Source organism: Panthera tigris, chromosome B4 (assembly GCF_018350195.1).
Source record: "Panthera tigris isolate Pti1 chromosome B4, P.tigris_Pti1_mat1.1, whole genome shotgun sequence".
NCBI lineage: Eukaryota > Metazoa > Chordata > Mammalia > Carnivora > Felidae > Panthera > Panthera tigris.
In genome coordinates this window covers 47066013-47079558 of record NC_056666.1, presented here as the reverse complement: position 1 = coordinate 47079558, position 13546 = coordinate 47066013, and the positions used below count along the sequence as shown (strand labels likewise).

Sequence of the window (13546 nt, the reverse complement as noted above, 5' to 3'; positions counted from 1 at the left end):
ATTTTGATGAAGTTGTCATATTACTTTGCACAAAATTTGGTGACTGATGAGAAGGGGGAGTAGTGCTACCTGGCTCTAGAATTTAAAGTCCATTTAAAATATTGTTTATAATGGATATTGGGTTATTTCTTATAGACCAGCTTTTTAAAAAACACTTTTAATAATATTATTTGACTTCCTAATTGACTATACAGTAAAATTCACTTTTTTTTGGGGGGGGATATACAGGCCTGTGATTTTTAAAACGCTTAAGTTTGGATTCACCAGCACCATTAGGTTACATCCTCAGAACTCCCTCTTGCTGCCTTTTTGTAGCCACACCCTCCCCAAACCCTAATATGTGTGACATATGGCAACCATTGATACATTCTCCACTGATGTAGTTTTACGTTTTTGAGTATGTTATATACATGGAATTATGCCATATGCAAGATTTTAAGACTGACTCTATTCATTCACCATTTTGCGTTTGAGATTCACCCATGTTGTGTGCACTACCAGCTCTCTTTATTATTGGGTATAGTCCTGTCATTATTATGTTTGATGTATTAATCCATTGAAACATATGTACATGGTTTCTAGCTTTTGGCAATTGTGAAAATATGTTCTGTAAACAGTTGCATGCAGTGTTTTATATAGCAGAATTTTCAAGTTAGGTAAATACTTTGGAGTGCCAGTGCTAGGTCTATGGTAAACTTGTTAAACATAATGCAAATCCTAGAAACAGTTTTCTGAAATGTGTACACCATTTTCATAACCACCAGAAATGTACGAGATTCCCACAGAATTTATGCATCCTTGCCAGCACTTGATATATGAGATGTGTGTATATATGTATGTGTGCATATATATATCTGTGTGTGTGTGTATGTGTGTGTGTGTGTGTGTAGATTCACACATACATATACATATATATGTAATATATATGAGAGAGAGAGAGAGCCATTCTCATAAGTGTGGAGAGGTTAGCTAACTTTTTAAAACAACCCATTTCTAAGGTCAGTAAAAATTGTACTAAAGCTGGAGAGAGTGGTGGAAAAGGAGTCTTTGACTCTTTACTAAGTAATTCGAGGCAAAAGAAATTCCTTATCTCCATCTAAACAGAGTATATTCACATTCAATGAATAAATACTAGGTAGCCGCTATTTGCTAGATGCTTTTAAGTAGATGGTTTAATATTCCCAACAACTCTGTGAGGTAAGGAATATCATCCCCATTTTATAATGAAGAAAATGAAGTCTGGACAATTTAAGTTATTGCCCCCCATCCCCACAAGATGTCAGATCCAAATTTCAATTCTAGATCTTTTTGATTTCTAGATCTTTTTCCCTGCACTATTTCAGTATCATTTTGTTAGCTGTTATTATATCAAAATTCATATTTATGGGATCCAAAGGACAGTCTTAGAAAATTCTAAAGCATATGCAATTAGATTTTAACAGTAAGAGAGAACATATTCTTATAGCACCACCCTTAAAAAGTCAAGAATAATAATAAGAATTAAGTGCAGTTCTGTGAAGAACTAGAAATGAACTCTACACGCATAGTGTCACTTAAAGCAAAGTTCCATGGGATTGTTAACACATTTCTGTGGATGTAAATTTCAGTGGCAAGCGTCACTAGCTTGCTTTCTTCACTGCACCCTAACACCCTTCTAACTAATATTTTGTTATTTTGCAATTTCAGTGTATCGTTTCCTCCTGATCTCAGGCAGAATTAGGGGGGCTTCTGTGGTGCACAGGGCCTGCTCTGTTATAGCTCCTGTCACATCGTGCCGTAATCTCCTGTCTTTTTGTCTGTCTTGGCCACTATACTATAGGCTCCTTGGAGATTGGATCACATTCAGTGTTGGATCTCATCTCCAAGCACATTACCTGGCACCTAGAAAACATTCAGTAAACACTTGTCGGATAAGTCAGTCTCCACAGTAATCCTGTGAAAGTAGTTACTATGTCACGTTTTACAGATGAGGGGGATGGGGGCCGGCGAGGTAAAGAAAACTGATCCAGGACTGCACAGCAAGTTAAGAGTACATGTAAAACATGTGTTCTCAACTCCATAGCTTTCCTCTGTCCAGCACAACACAGCACGACTCTTGTGGTTGGTGGCACTGGGGTTTAAGCAGTACGGGTTTTTTTGAGGGTGGCTTGGAATATCGTTAGGCAGCAGAGCAGGTTATCTTGGGGGACTTGGAAAGGGCCTTTTCAACACCTAAATGGTAGATTGATCTTAGCATAGGTTGTTTATCTGCATCTGAGAAAACCAGTGTTTTCCCGGTAAATGTCTACAGGTCTCGTGGCCCCTGCCCCATCCCTGGCTCACGGTTGTCCTCCCGACATCTTCCTTTGACCTCCTTTCCCCGTTGAGATCTTCTGGCAGCCTTGTTCCTGTGCTTCTCTTTTTATCATCCATCACCCATTTTCACTGCTCATCCCCCCCCCCTTTATAGTCAGTGACAAGCCAATAATTTTTATTAACACTTGAAAATGATATTTTGCTGTTAAACCAATACACGCAATTGCCCTAATCTGCTGCCCAATGGTAGTAATCAGAATCAGGTTTCAAAAGGTTTGGATTTCAGCAGGGCTGCCCACACTGTCCTTAGAGGCCTATAAATTAATTATAATTAAGAACCATGTGCAGATGTTAGATGAGAAACTTTGAACAATTTTGGTGTCCGCTCTTGCAGAATATTAAAGGGAAAAACTCCATGAGTGACTGTTGCTGGTGAGAGTACAGATAGTCATCTACATTTGTATTACAAATTTCTATTAAAACGCACACACAGAAAGTGATTTATAATCCTTTATTAGTTATCTCTACAACCCTTGTGTTTAGAACTTGGGTGACAGTAGAAGTGATCCTTCTGCCTTTGTACATAAAGCAGGAAAAGACCTGCTGAGGATAGAAAAGCCTAGATGGAGCCACTGGAAGTGTTGTAGAACAAGGAGGGAGCTCAGGTGGTAGGTCTGCTTAGACCAAATAAGAACAAAAACGCTTTTATTCACTAGACGTCCTAGGAAATAAAATTTTGCTGCCGAGGAATTCAAAGCCACATTTGCCCTTTGCAGTGATAAGGGTATCTTCTCGTAGGGGTCAAAGGGACTGGTAGTCTTTGGAAGGGCATTCTTGGCTGCGTTATGTAGGAGGACTTGATGGTTCATCTGCTGGGTCAAGGGTTTACCTGTGTCTTTTCCCTCTCCCATCTGTCCTGCTCTTCTCTGATCAAACACTTTCCCAGAAGCAATTTAACTAAGATTCTGTTTTCTTTGATTTTCTATATTTGTTGTGGCTATGGTATGTTGGAATGGATTTGGGGTTGGTTCCGCACAGGAGTGTATTTAGATAAGTAAATACCCTAACAGGACCAGGAAACACTGTTTATTGCCATGATGGTCACTACATTAAAAACGGATTCAGTGTGCCTGTAGTTGTCCAGGTAGACTTTTCTTTCATCACTGGTTTCATGGGCGCAGTCTCAGCACCTGTCCCCACCCCCTAGACTACCAGGATTTCCTACCATGTTTCTCTCTGAAGAAAGAGCAGGGGCAATAGGGTTCAGAAGCTTCTAAGAAAGCTATGGATGATGGTAATAGTGTGAGAAGGAGGAGAACAACAATGCAGAGAGAATAACAATGCAGAGAGAAGTTTTTGGTTCTAAGTCAACTGAAATCAAAGAGTCATGCCTTTTGTGTGTTATTTCTGCAGATTTAGATGATGTTTAGATGATACTTAGCAGACCCTAAATGCATTTGGGGATTGAAATTGGGTTTCCAAATTCCCTGAATATATAGATAACATTGTAATTCATTTGCTAGAAAGAGATATTAGTTTTGTATTTCAGAATGGCATTAGGTAGTACATGTTTGATATCTGTAATACTCACACTGCATCAGATGGTTGGTGAACACATTTATTGCCTAAGCTAAGCATTCTGAGTCAAAAGTACCTTTCTGGTTCAACATTTTCTCTGCTCTATAAATTTGAATTTAGAAAGTCTAACTTAAAATTCAAAATTGACCTGGAACTTAAATTTAATTTATGTTAATTAAAAATTTTTATTTTGGATCTGTTCTGCAGAGTTGAGTTAATCATACTTCTCAGTTCATGGCATACTTTTATTATTGGCTCAGATAAGGATGTCTTGTTTAATTAAATTAGTTCTTTCCGGACCTTTATCTTCCATATACATTTTAGAATAAGTTAATAAAATTCCTTAAAAAATCCTACTGTTATTTTGATGGAATTGACTTGAAGTTATAGATTAATTCGGGAGAAAATAGAACTCTGTAATATTGTGATCACATCCATGAATGAGGAATATGATTACATTGTTCAGGCCTTTTTTCATAACCCTTTCATAGAGTTTCAAATTTTCTCTGCAGAGGTCTTGTGTATTCTTAGTTAATTCCTAAATAATTTCTAGTTGCTTTTGCTGTTATGACTATCATATTTTCTGGTTGGTTAAAAGAGAGCTATTGATGTTTTCTAAGAGTATTATTTATCTATCAATCATACCCTACCCATATTAATACTACTAGTTTTAAAATTCCATTGGATTTTCTATGTAGATAATCTTAATATCTTCATATAATGCTAGTTTTTTTTTTCCTGTTTCATCCCCATTCTTAAAAATTTTTGTTTTCTTGACCTCCTTTATTACCAGAATATCCAGTAGCAGGAATAGCACTAACCTTGCCTTTTTCTCAATGCCAAAAGAAATGTGATTAAGAGTCTTTAGTATAGGGGCGCCTGGGTGGCTCAGTTGGTTAAGCATCTGACTTCAGCTCAGGTCATGATCTCATGGTCTGTGAACTCAAGCCCCATGTCGGGCTCTGTGTTAACAGCCCAGAGCCTGGAGCCTGCTTCGGATTCTGTGTCTCCCTCTCTCCTCTGCCCCTCCCCTGCTTGCACTCTCTCTCTCTCTCTAAAATAAAGAAACATTTTAAAAAATTTTAAAAAAAGAGTTTTTAGTATATAATCATACCAGGTAAAGATTGATGGTCTTCTTAATTTCCTATTAGGAAAGAATTTTTTTAAAACATATGCTAACATTTATGTCATAAATAGATGTTTGCCTTAAGTGTGTTTCCATCATTTTTTTGAGATATTCATGTAAATATCTCCCTTAGTCCATTAAAGTGATAAATTATTTTGATTTATATTCTAAAGTTAAGCCATCCTTATGTTGCTGGTATAAGCCATACTTGATAATGATGATTATTATTTTTAAAATATAATATTATTTATTTTGTTTAGCTAATATTTTGTTTAGGAATTTTTTTTTTCTTTTTTGCTTTTATGTTTGTAAGTAAAAGGGACCAATGATAATTCTTTTCTTGTACTATGATTTTCTGGATTTAGGACTAAACTTCCCTTGTTTTTCTATTTTGTTCAACTTGCATGAACAAGGCTCTCCATTTTTTTCTTAATTAAAAAAATTTTTTTTAATGTTTTATTTATTTTTGGGAGACAGAGAGAGAGAGAGAGGGAGCACGTGCGCATGAGCGGGGGAGGGACAGAGAGAGGGAGACAGAATCCTTAGTAGGCTCCAGGCCCTGAGCTGTCAGCACAGAGCCCAACACGGGACTTGAACCTATGAACCATGAGATCATGACCTGAGCCGAAGTTGGACGCTTAACCAACTGAACCACCTAGGCGCCCCAAGGCTCTCCATTTCTTACTCAAAAGTTTGGCAGGCTTCATCTATAAAACCACATGTGCCTGTTTTATTTTGGCAAGGGTGGGGTGCAAGGGTGGTGGTGGTTTTGGTGAATCAGAACTGGAGGACTTTGATAACCATTTTATTTTCTTTAATGGTTATTATTATAGTCAAATCTTCCACATTTTCTTGAACCTTGTTTTGTTTTTTATTAGATATTTATATATTAAGTTTAAAAGCAATTGGTTTTCATAATATACTTTTATTATTTTATTTATTATTTTTTTATTTTTGAGAGACAGCATGAGCAGGTGAGAGGGACAGAGAGAGAGAGAGAGAGAGAGAGAGAATGAATCTTAAGCAGGCTCTATGTTCAGCACAGAGCCCGATGCAGGGCTCAATCTCATCAACTGTTAGATTATGACCTGAGCCGAAATCAAGAGTCGGATGCTTAACAGACTGAGGCACCTAGGAGCCCCTATACTTTGATTATTTTAATATTTCCATTGGATATGTTGTTATTTTCCCTTTTTCATTGTTAATTTAATTTGCATTTTCTCTATTTTTTCTGTGATTGGTCCTGTCAGAACTTTGTCTATGGTAATCTTTTTAAAGGCCGGCTTTTGGTTTTGTTTTTTCCTTTTACTTACTTTGTGTTTCATTCATTTATGCCTTTCTCTATATTATTGAACTTCTCCCTAGGGTTGACTCAGGTAATTGTTCAATAAGTGAAAATTTAATTACAGTTAATTATTTTTCATTTTGTATTTTCTCATAAATTTGCTTAAGGGTATAGGCTTCTCTGTAAAGTGTTTAGTTGTACTCCTAAAATTTTGATATTTAGTGTTTTCATTGTTATCCTGTTCAAAGAATTTTTTAGTTTATCATTTCTTCCTTAAATTTAGAGTTATTTAATAGTAAGTTTTTAAAAAGTTTTTGGATATGTAATTTTTTTAGTTTTTAGCTTATCATTTCTTACTTAAATTTAGAGTTACTTAATAGTAAGTTTTTAAAAAGTTTTTGGATATGTAATTTTTTTTAGCTACCTTTAAAAACTTATTTGTAATTTAGTCGCATTATAGAAAAATGGCAATTGTTTCACATTGATTCTTTGGACTATATTGAGGCATTTTTGTAAATGTAATATTTTCCATGTACTTAGAAAGAGTATGCATTTTCTGTTGTGCATGTATGTCTGGATCTTAGAACGAGTACAGGCTTATTACATAGGCTTTATTTATTTATTTATTTTTATCATTTATGTCTTTGTTTGTATTTTGGGTCTTGGATTTACCTGTTTTTCACCAGGTGTTTTAGTGACTGCTTCATACATGTTAAGCCTAGATGTTAAGATTCACGTATGTTGATGATTATTGATTGTATCTTCTTGGTACCAGTATGTGACATCTCTCATTGTTACTTCTAATATTTTCACATTTGGCTGTTATTTTATCTTGATTTTAAAATTTCGATAGATATTCCCACTTCCGAGAAGGTTATACTCATTTATACTTCATTTGACTTGCATGGTACGAGACTCCTCGTTTCCCTACTCTCTAATGTTATGCATTTTAAGGCCTGTGTATCCTGGCTTTCTGTTTTGATTGCTAGCTTGGGAAACTGGACCTGATACACAGTTCTGGCACTTTTAATCTTCATTTCTCTCACTGCCGATCATATTGTAATCACAGCCTCCCTAATTGGTGTACTCCAAATAGCGTCCTGACTGCGTTGTAGGATGGTGCTTGGAAAAAGTTGAGTTAATCATCTATTAAATCACATTTTATCCTTCCTGTTGGTGTTGCCTAAGGACTCAGTTCTCTCTGAGGACAGAATTGGCCCAGCTCCTCACTCAAATGTGTCTTCCCTTGGAGTCACTGTGGGCAAAGTGGAGACCGGCTCCTGCTATAGTTGCCCTGCACCAGCTGTAGGCGTAACTCAGGCTGCTGTGGTTCTCTGCTTGCTAGACGTCTGGTGACCACTCAGCTTGCGCTTCAAGGAGGCAGAGGGCCAGGAGGTGGACAGCCACGTCTCCAATCCTGCCCTTTTGCTGTTGGTTCTGCTGTGCACCCTGGTGCCCGAATTCCTAGCAGGATTTGGGGGTGCCAGGCTCCCCCGATTCCCATTAGTGACCCTGGCCTGAGTGACTCTGGAATTCTGCTGCACTTGACTGGCAAGCCAGCGGCCGGGCTTGCTGCTACCCTGAGACCACTATGTGGCATCTTCTTCGGGGAGGTATATCGGTCAGGGAACTAATATCTCTTGCCCCCTGTGAGGCTCCTCTTAATATTCCTCTCAGCCTTGGTCTGCCTTTCTCTCACTCCACCTCCCACATGCTGACTTTTTGCTTTCACAAATAGCTGGTCTCCTTGAACAACTTTTGTAGAAGCTTGAAGGTAACATCCTTTGCATCTATAGAGTACTGTGTTCAAAGCACTTCCATATACATACTATCATTTGATCCTCACAAGAACTCTTTCAGGTATTTAGGTTAGGCATATATCCTGATTTCACTGCCGAGGAAATGGTGACGGTGATTAGGTGACATGCCCATCCTAGGGTGCTTAGTTAATGCGGACCTGGTATTAGAATGCAGTTTGGTTTTGGTTGGAGATTTCATTCATTCATTCATTCATTCATTCATATATTCTTATTATATCAAGAGGAGGCAGAAAGGAAAGAGCAAGGGTTTGGGGGTAGACAAACTTTAATGCCACCCCCTGATTAGCTATGTGGCCCTTTGTCATGTACTTAGCTTTTCAGAAGTTTCCTTATTTGTAACATAGGGAAAGATTATGACATAATGTTTGTATGTGATTTAACAATACATGAAAATTATCTGGCAATAGAAGTGTCTGGCACATGGTAAGTTACAGGTAAAATGTTATTATAAATATATCATATGTAAAATAGGTTACTGTAATAGGTATGCAATGGCCAAATATTGACAATTTTATAATGGCAGAAACTAGGTGACTACCATGTATCGAGTCCTTCCCTATTGTATATGAGGCCCTGCTCGACCCCATGCATGGAAACAGAAGTGAGAAGAGGTCTTCTTTGTGTGTATGTTCTTTGAGACTGTGGAGGAGAGAGCCTGTGTCTGTTGCATCCCCCTACCAAGAACGATGTTTACTGGGCAGTACGTGCTCCATAAATGCTTACTGAGCCTAACGGGCCCCCGCCTGCACGGAGAATACCAGCTAGTTAATATAGGCAGTCACATAACCGTACAATCGTAATACACTGTTAAGGGTATTTAAGTATAGATACATGCAGGCTATCGGGAGAGCGCAAAGGAAACAGTGCTCCATTCTACTGAGGGAGAGTGAAGTCCAATGGCAGGAGGCCGGGGCGAGGTTGGGTGCAAAGCCGCATAGAGCTGCCGCATCAAGACTAACTCTGGTCTGTCTGTGGAAGAAAGCAAAAGCAATTTGCTTGCCTTGGACAGCATGCTTGCTTTCAACTAACCCCCTTCTAATGTGTGAAATTGAGTTTGTATTCAAAGCAGCTTCTTTGTTTGTCTCCCAGTCCGTCTGTTGCTGGTATCTCCCTTAATGTATTGCTTTGTAAAGTGCTCTGCTCTATCCTGAGTATAAAAGAGACGCTCAGTAAAGCCAGATTCTATTCTTTCAGTGTCACAACTAGCCATTGCATAACAAAGTGTAATATATTGTGTGAGAAGAAATGGAGGAACACAGGAGATATTTTTTTTAAAAAAAGAGCAAATAAAACATCAAAGTAGGAGAGTGTAGAGTGCATTAAAGTTAATAAACTGTCATGGCAGAGTGGGCCACTTTTCAATGCGAAGGAATCTGATTTAGGGATTTGTAACTGTAGGATTAGAATCTCACTGGAATGAAGTTAGCCGCTGTTTTTGCCAAATTCTCAGTCTTTGGGTTCTCCTTGAGAACCGGTCTTTGAAATTGAACAGATTATTATTATAATTATTATTTTGTCAACAGCTTTTTGAGGCGCTAACGCTATCTGTCTTCCTCTGGATAATCAGTGCTGCTCACTTCCGTATAGCAAGCGCTGCTTTGCTTTAAGCTCTAGGAGACGGAATGCGGGCCCTGGATCTCTTGCTAAGTTGGACACAGTTCATCAGCATGGGTTTCCAGGGCCCATGTAGCCACTCCCCTGTTTCCACAAGGACATGGAGAAACCTGTCAGAAAACCGTCAGGAGCGAACTACGCTCAGGTGTGAACCACTGAGCTACTCGTCTTATTCACAAGTGACAGACAAGACAATCAATACAGGTCTGCTTCTTGGCAGTGTGGAGGGCTGACTACAACATTACGAGTTCCAAAATGTTTTCTGCCAAGAACTAGAATGGATTTTCTGCTTCTCCAGCCACAAAATGTCCCCAGCATCTTACCCCCAAATCATTAATGCCCTTTGGAGTTGGTCTGTTCAGACCAAATACTTCCTTATCTTTCTTTTCAACATCCTCGTTATTTTCTTTTTGTTAGTTGAACTCTCAGACTTTTTAGATCCTAGTATCTCGCCTTTTCTTTCAAACAAGAAGATATTAAGCAGCATTTTCATCCTTGACCTTTGTAGGAGAATGAGAATCCCTCGTTCTTGTTTTGGGTGCAGTCGGTAGAATGTTTCCTCAGGAACAAAATGCCATGTTTACATACTAGCACACTGGCATTATAATACCACTGACCTTGGGAAAATTACATAATTGTTTTGAGTTGCAGTTTCTCCATTTGAGAAATGGGGATAAAAGATGACTAGTTTATAGAGTTTCTATGAGGACCAAAGAAGTTGTATAAAAGGAAATGCCTAACATAGCGCACAGGGTCTAACAGATGTGCAGTAAATGATTACTTAAATCAAAATAACATAAGCAGGATCAGTTCTGTTTAAATAAGAAGACCTCTTGGAGAATGGTTCAAAATGTAAAGAGAAATGACCAAGCTCGGTAGGGAGCTGTGTCCTCACTCCGGTGCACGGTGTAAGATTTAGGGCCATATGTGGAAGCACAAGAACGAGTTGGTTGTAGGTAAAAGGTGGTGAATTATGCTCAAATATGAGCCAGTCGTCTCGAGGAAGTCGCTGCTGTAAGATGCCATGGAAAATTTTTCTCAAGTGGTTCTAACCCTACAGATACCAATAGTATTTGTCTAAGTCGCCGTACTTTGATGTATAACAAATCACAATGAAACTATTCCTTGTAGTAATTGATACTGTGAGAGACAGCGTGGCATAATGCAATGGAATGCAAATTGGCCTCAAAGCCAGAAGATATGGATTCATGTCTGTTTCACTTAATTGGTATAGTCTTGGACTTCTTAGCTTGAGCCTTACCTTTAACATCTATAAAATAGGAAAAATAATGTCTTTCTTACTTTTCTTACTTTCTTACTTACTTTCTTACTTCCCTCCTGGAAGAGTGTCAGGATCAATTGAGATTTTTTGTTTGTTTATTTATTTATTTTGTGTGTGTGTGTGTGTGTGTGTGTGTGTGTGTGTGTGAGAGAGAGAGAGAGAGAGAGAGAGAGAGAGGCAGAGAAAGAGGGAGAGGGAGAGGAAGAGGGAGAGAGAGAGGGAGAGGGAGAGGGAGAGAATCCTAAGCAGGCTCTTCACTGACGGTGCTGAGCCTGATGCAGGGCTCGATCTCACAAACTGTGAGATCATGACGTGAGCTGAAATCAAGAGTCAGATGTTTAAGTGACTGAGCCACACAGGTGCCCCAAGATGTTTTTAAAAGTATTCTCCACTGTTGTTGTTTTTTTAAGTAGTAAAAGTCATTTACTAAAAGAGTTGCTAAAGAATTTCCGGGCTCTTGTTCTCTTTGAGGTGAACACAAAGTAGAGGGCCTTATGTTTCTGTAGCTCCCTGCATATGGCCAGCTTGCCCAGACCGTGTTTTGTTGCTAGCCTCTGCTGAGTCCATTTTGCTGCTCATTTGCCCAGTCTCTGCCATCCCCTTGGCCCAAGAGCAATTCAAAGATGGGTTGTGGCAGAAGTACCAGGGATCACACAGCAGCAGCAGCAGGACCCCCTCTTGGAGACTCCTGCATTTGTGCCCTTGGTATGACTGCCTGGACCACTGTCATCCTCTTTTGCCTCTGTTTGCTGCTGATGGCTATAGCAATAGCTTTTATTGTCTTGCTTAAGGATTTCTGATGCTTTTGAAGGTTTTTTTTTTTTTTTCCTTCCATTCTGCTGAGCAAACAAACACGAGAGATCAGGGACAAGGCTCAAAGATAGGAGTTGGGTTAGATGATCAGTGAAAGGAGATAAGGCCCTTCCTTGACTTGCAGTATCCAGCCCCTTCCCAGAGAGGTCACATAGGAGGGTCGTTAATTTAACCCCTCTCATTTTGTGTTTTCAGGGAGTCGACGAGTTGAAGATGAAGCCCAGAGCCGAGTGCTGTTCTCCCAAGTTCTGGTTGGTGTTGGCTGTCCTGGCCGTGTCAGGCAGCAGAGCTCGCTCTCAGAAGAGCCCCCCCAGCATTGGCATTGCTGTCATCCTCGTGGGCACTTCAGACGAGGTGGCCATCAAGGATGCCCACGAGAAAGATGATTTCCACCATCTCTCCGTGGTACCCCGTGTGGAGCTGGTAGCCATGAATGAGACTGACCCAAAGAGCATCATCACCCGCATCTGTGATCTCATGTCCGACCGGAAGATCCAGGGCGTGGTGTTTGCCGATGACACAGATCAGGAGGCCATCGCCCAGATCCTTGACTTCATTTCAGCCCAGACACTCACCCCCATCCTGGGCATCCACGGAGGCTCCTCTATGATAATGGCGGATAAGGTAAAGGAGGGAGTCAGGGAGGAGAACCTGGGGGGTTGTACTGAGAACTAAATGATGTGTGTGTTTGAATGCAAAACTTGATTATGAAAGAAAGTAACCAGAATGCATGGAGTAAGTGGATAGATCAGGAATCAGTGTCTCCCTTTGGAGATGAAAGTGAGGAAATGATACTGGTATTTAGAGCTCTGTAGTTTCGAACAGGTTTGTGTGTCCATTTGTTTGCAAATGGATTTACTGCAATGACTAAGAGATGTTGAAGCTTGTAGTTCTTTCTGTGATACATTTTCTTCAAATATGTAAGTATGTGTATGAATAGCTCCTTCAAAACTTTAAAATAAGGTGTGCTCTATTCTTTTTTGGTAACACAAATTCTCCCCCTGCCCAGCTTTAAGACTATAAAAAGAAAAATCCCTTCAGGCGGATTAGTTGTCCCCTTGAAGATACAGATGTCACGGGGAGGTACTTCTTGCTAAGGTGTCCGTGCATATCACACATGGATCTACACATGGGAATGGATTTTAATCCACGGAGCCAGTAGTAGCTGCCTTTTCTCCATGCTTAGATTTGAAGGCAATGGTTCTTAACCCGGGTCTCACATTGGAATCAACTGAGGAGCTCTCAACACTACTGATGCCTGAATCCTTCCCCCAGAGATTCTGAACCGCCCAGATGCAGCCTGGGCGTCCGGAGTCTCAAAAGCTTCCCGTGTGATTCTAGTGTGTGGTTAAGGTTGAGCACCTCAGCTTTAAGGCCTCAAATAAATAGTAGACTCTTGTACATTAACATTAGATTAATTGTTCTATGACAAGTTAATTATCATCGGACACTGATGCCTATTCTTTAATTGCACAAAGTGTTTTCTTTGTGGTTATGTTTTGTTTTGACATTTTCCACTTACTCAGATATGTTCCCTTGCTTTATTGATTACAGCTCATTGCTTAGGGACAGCCCTTCTCACATATGTATTGCCCTTCGCGGTTATTCATATCTTAGAATGATTCATTTCACCCCCAGTGCAATTTTTATTGTTTTCCATCACGTTGGGTTTTTTAAAGGGTCCCTATCTTTGCATTGTCATCTTCCACTTCTTATCATTACTTTTGAAACCG

The 13546-nt window shown here is 39.5% G+C and overlaps 1 protein-coding gene across 1 annotated transcript in view; it reads left to right on the top strand.

Annotated features, from left to right (window-relative positions):
• GRIN2B (glutamate ionotropic receptor NMDA type subunit 2B) overlaps window positions 1–13546 on the top strand; it is a 411355-nt gene that overhangs the window by 109828 nt on the left and 287981 nt on the right. Inside the window, exon 4 of the mRNA XM_042991798.1 lies at window positions 12009–12437. Within this exon, the coding sequence (XP_042847732.1) occupies window positions 12027–12437 (411 nt within the window). The 5' untranslated portion in view covers window positions 12009–12026. The remainder of the gene's footprint in view (window positions 1–12008; window positions 12438–13546) is intronic.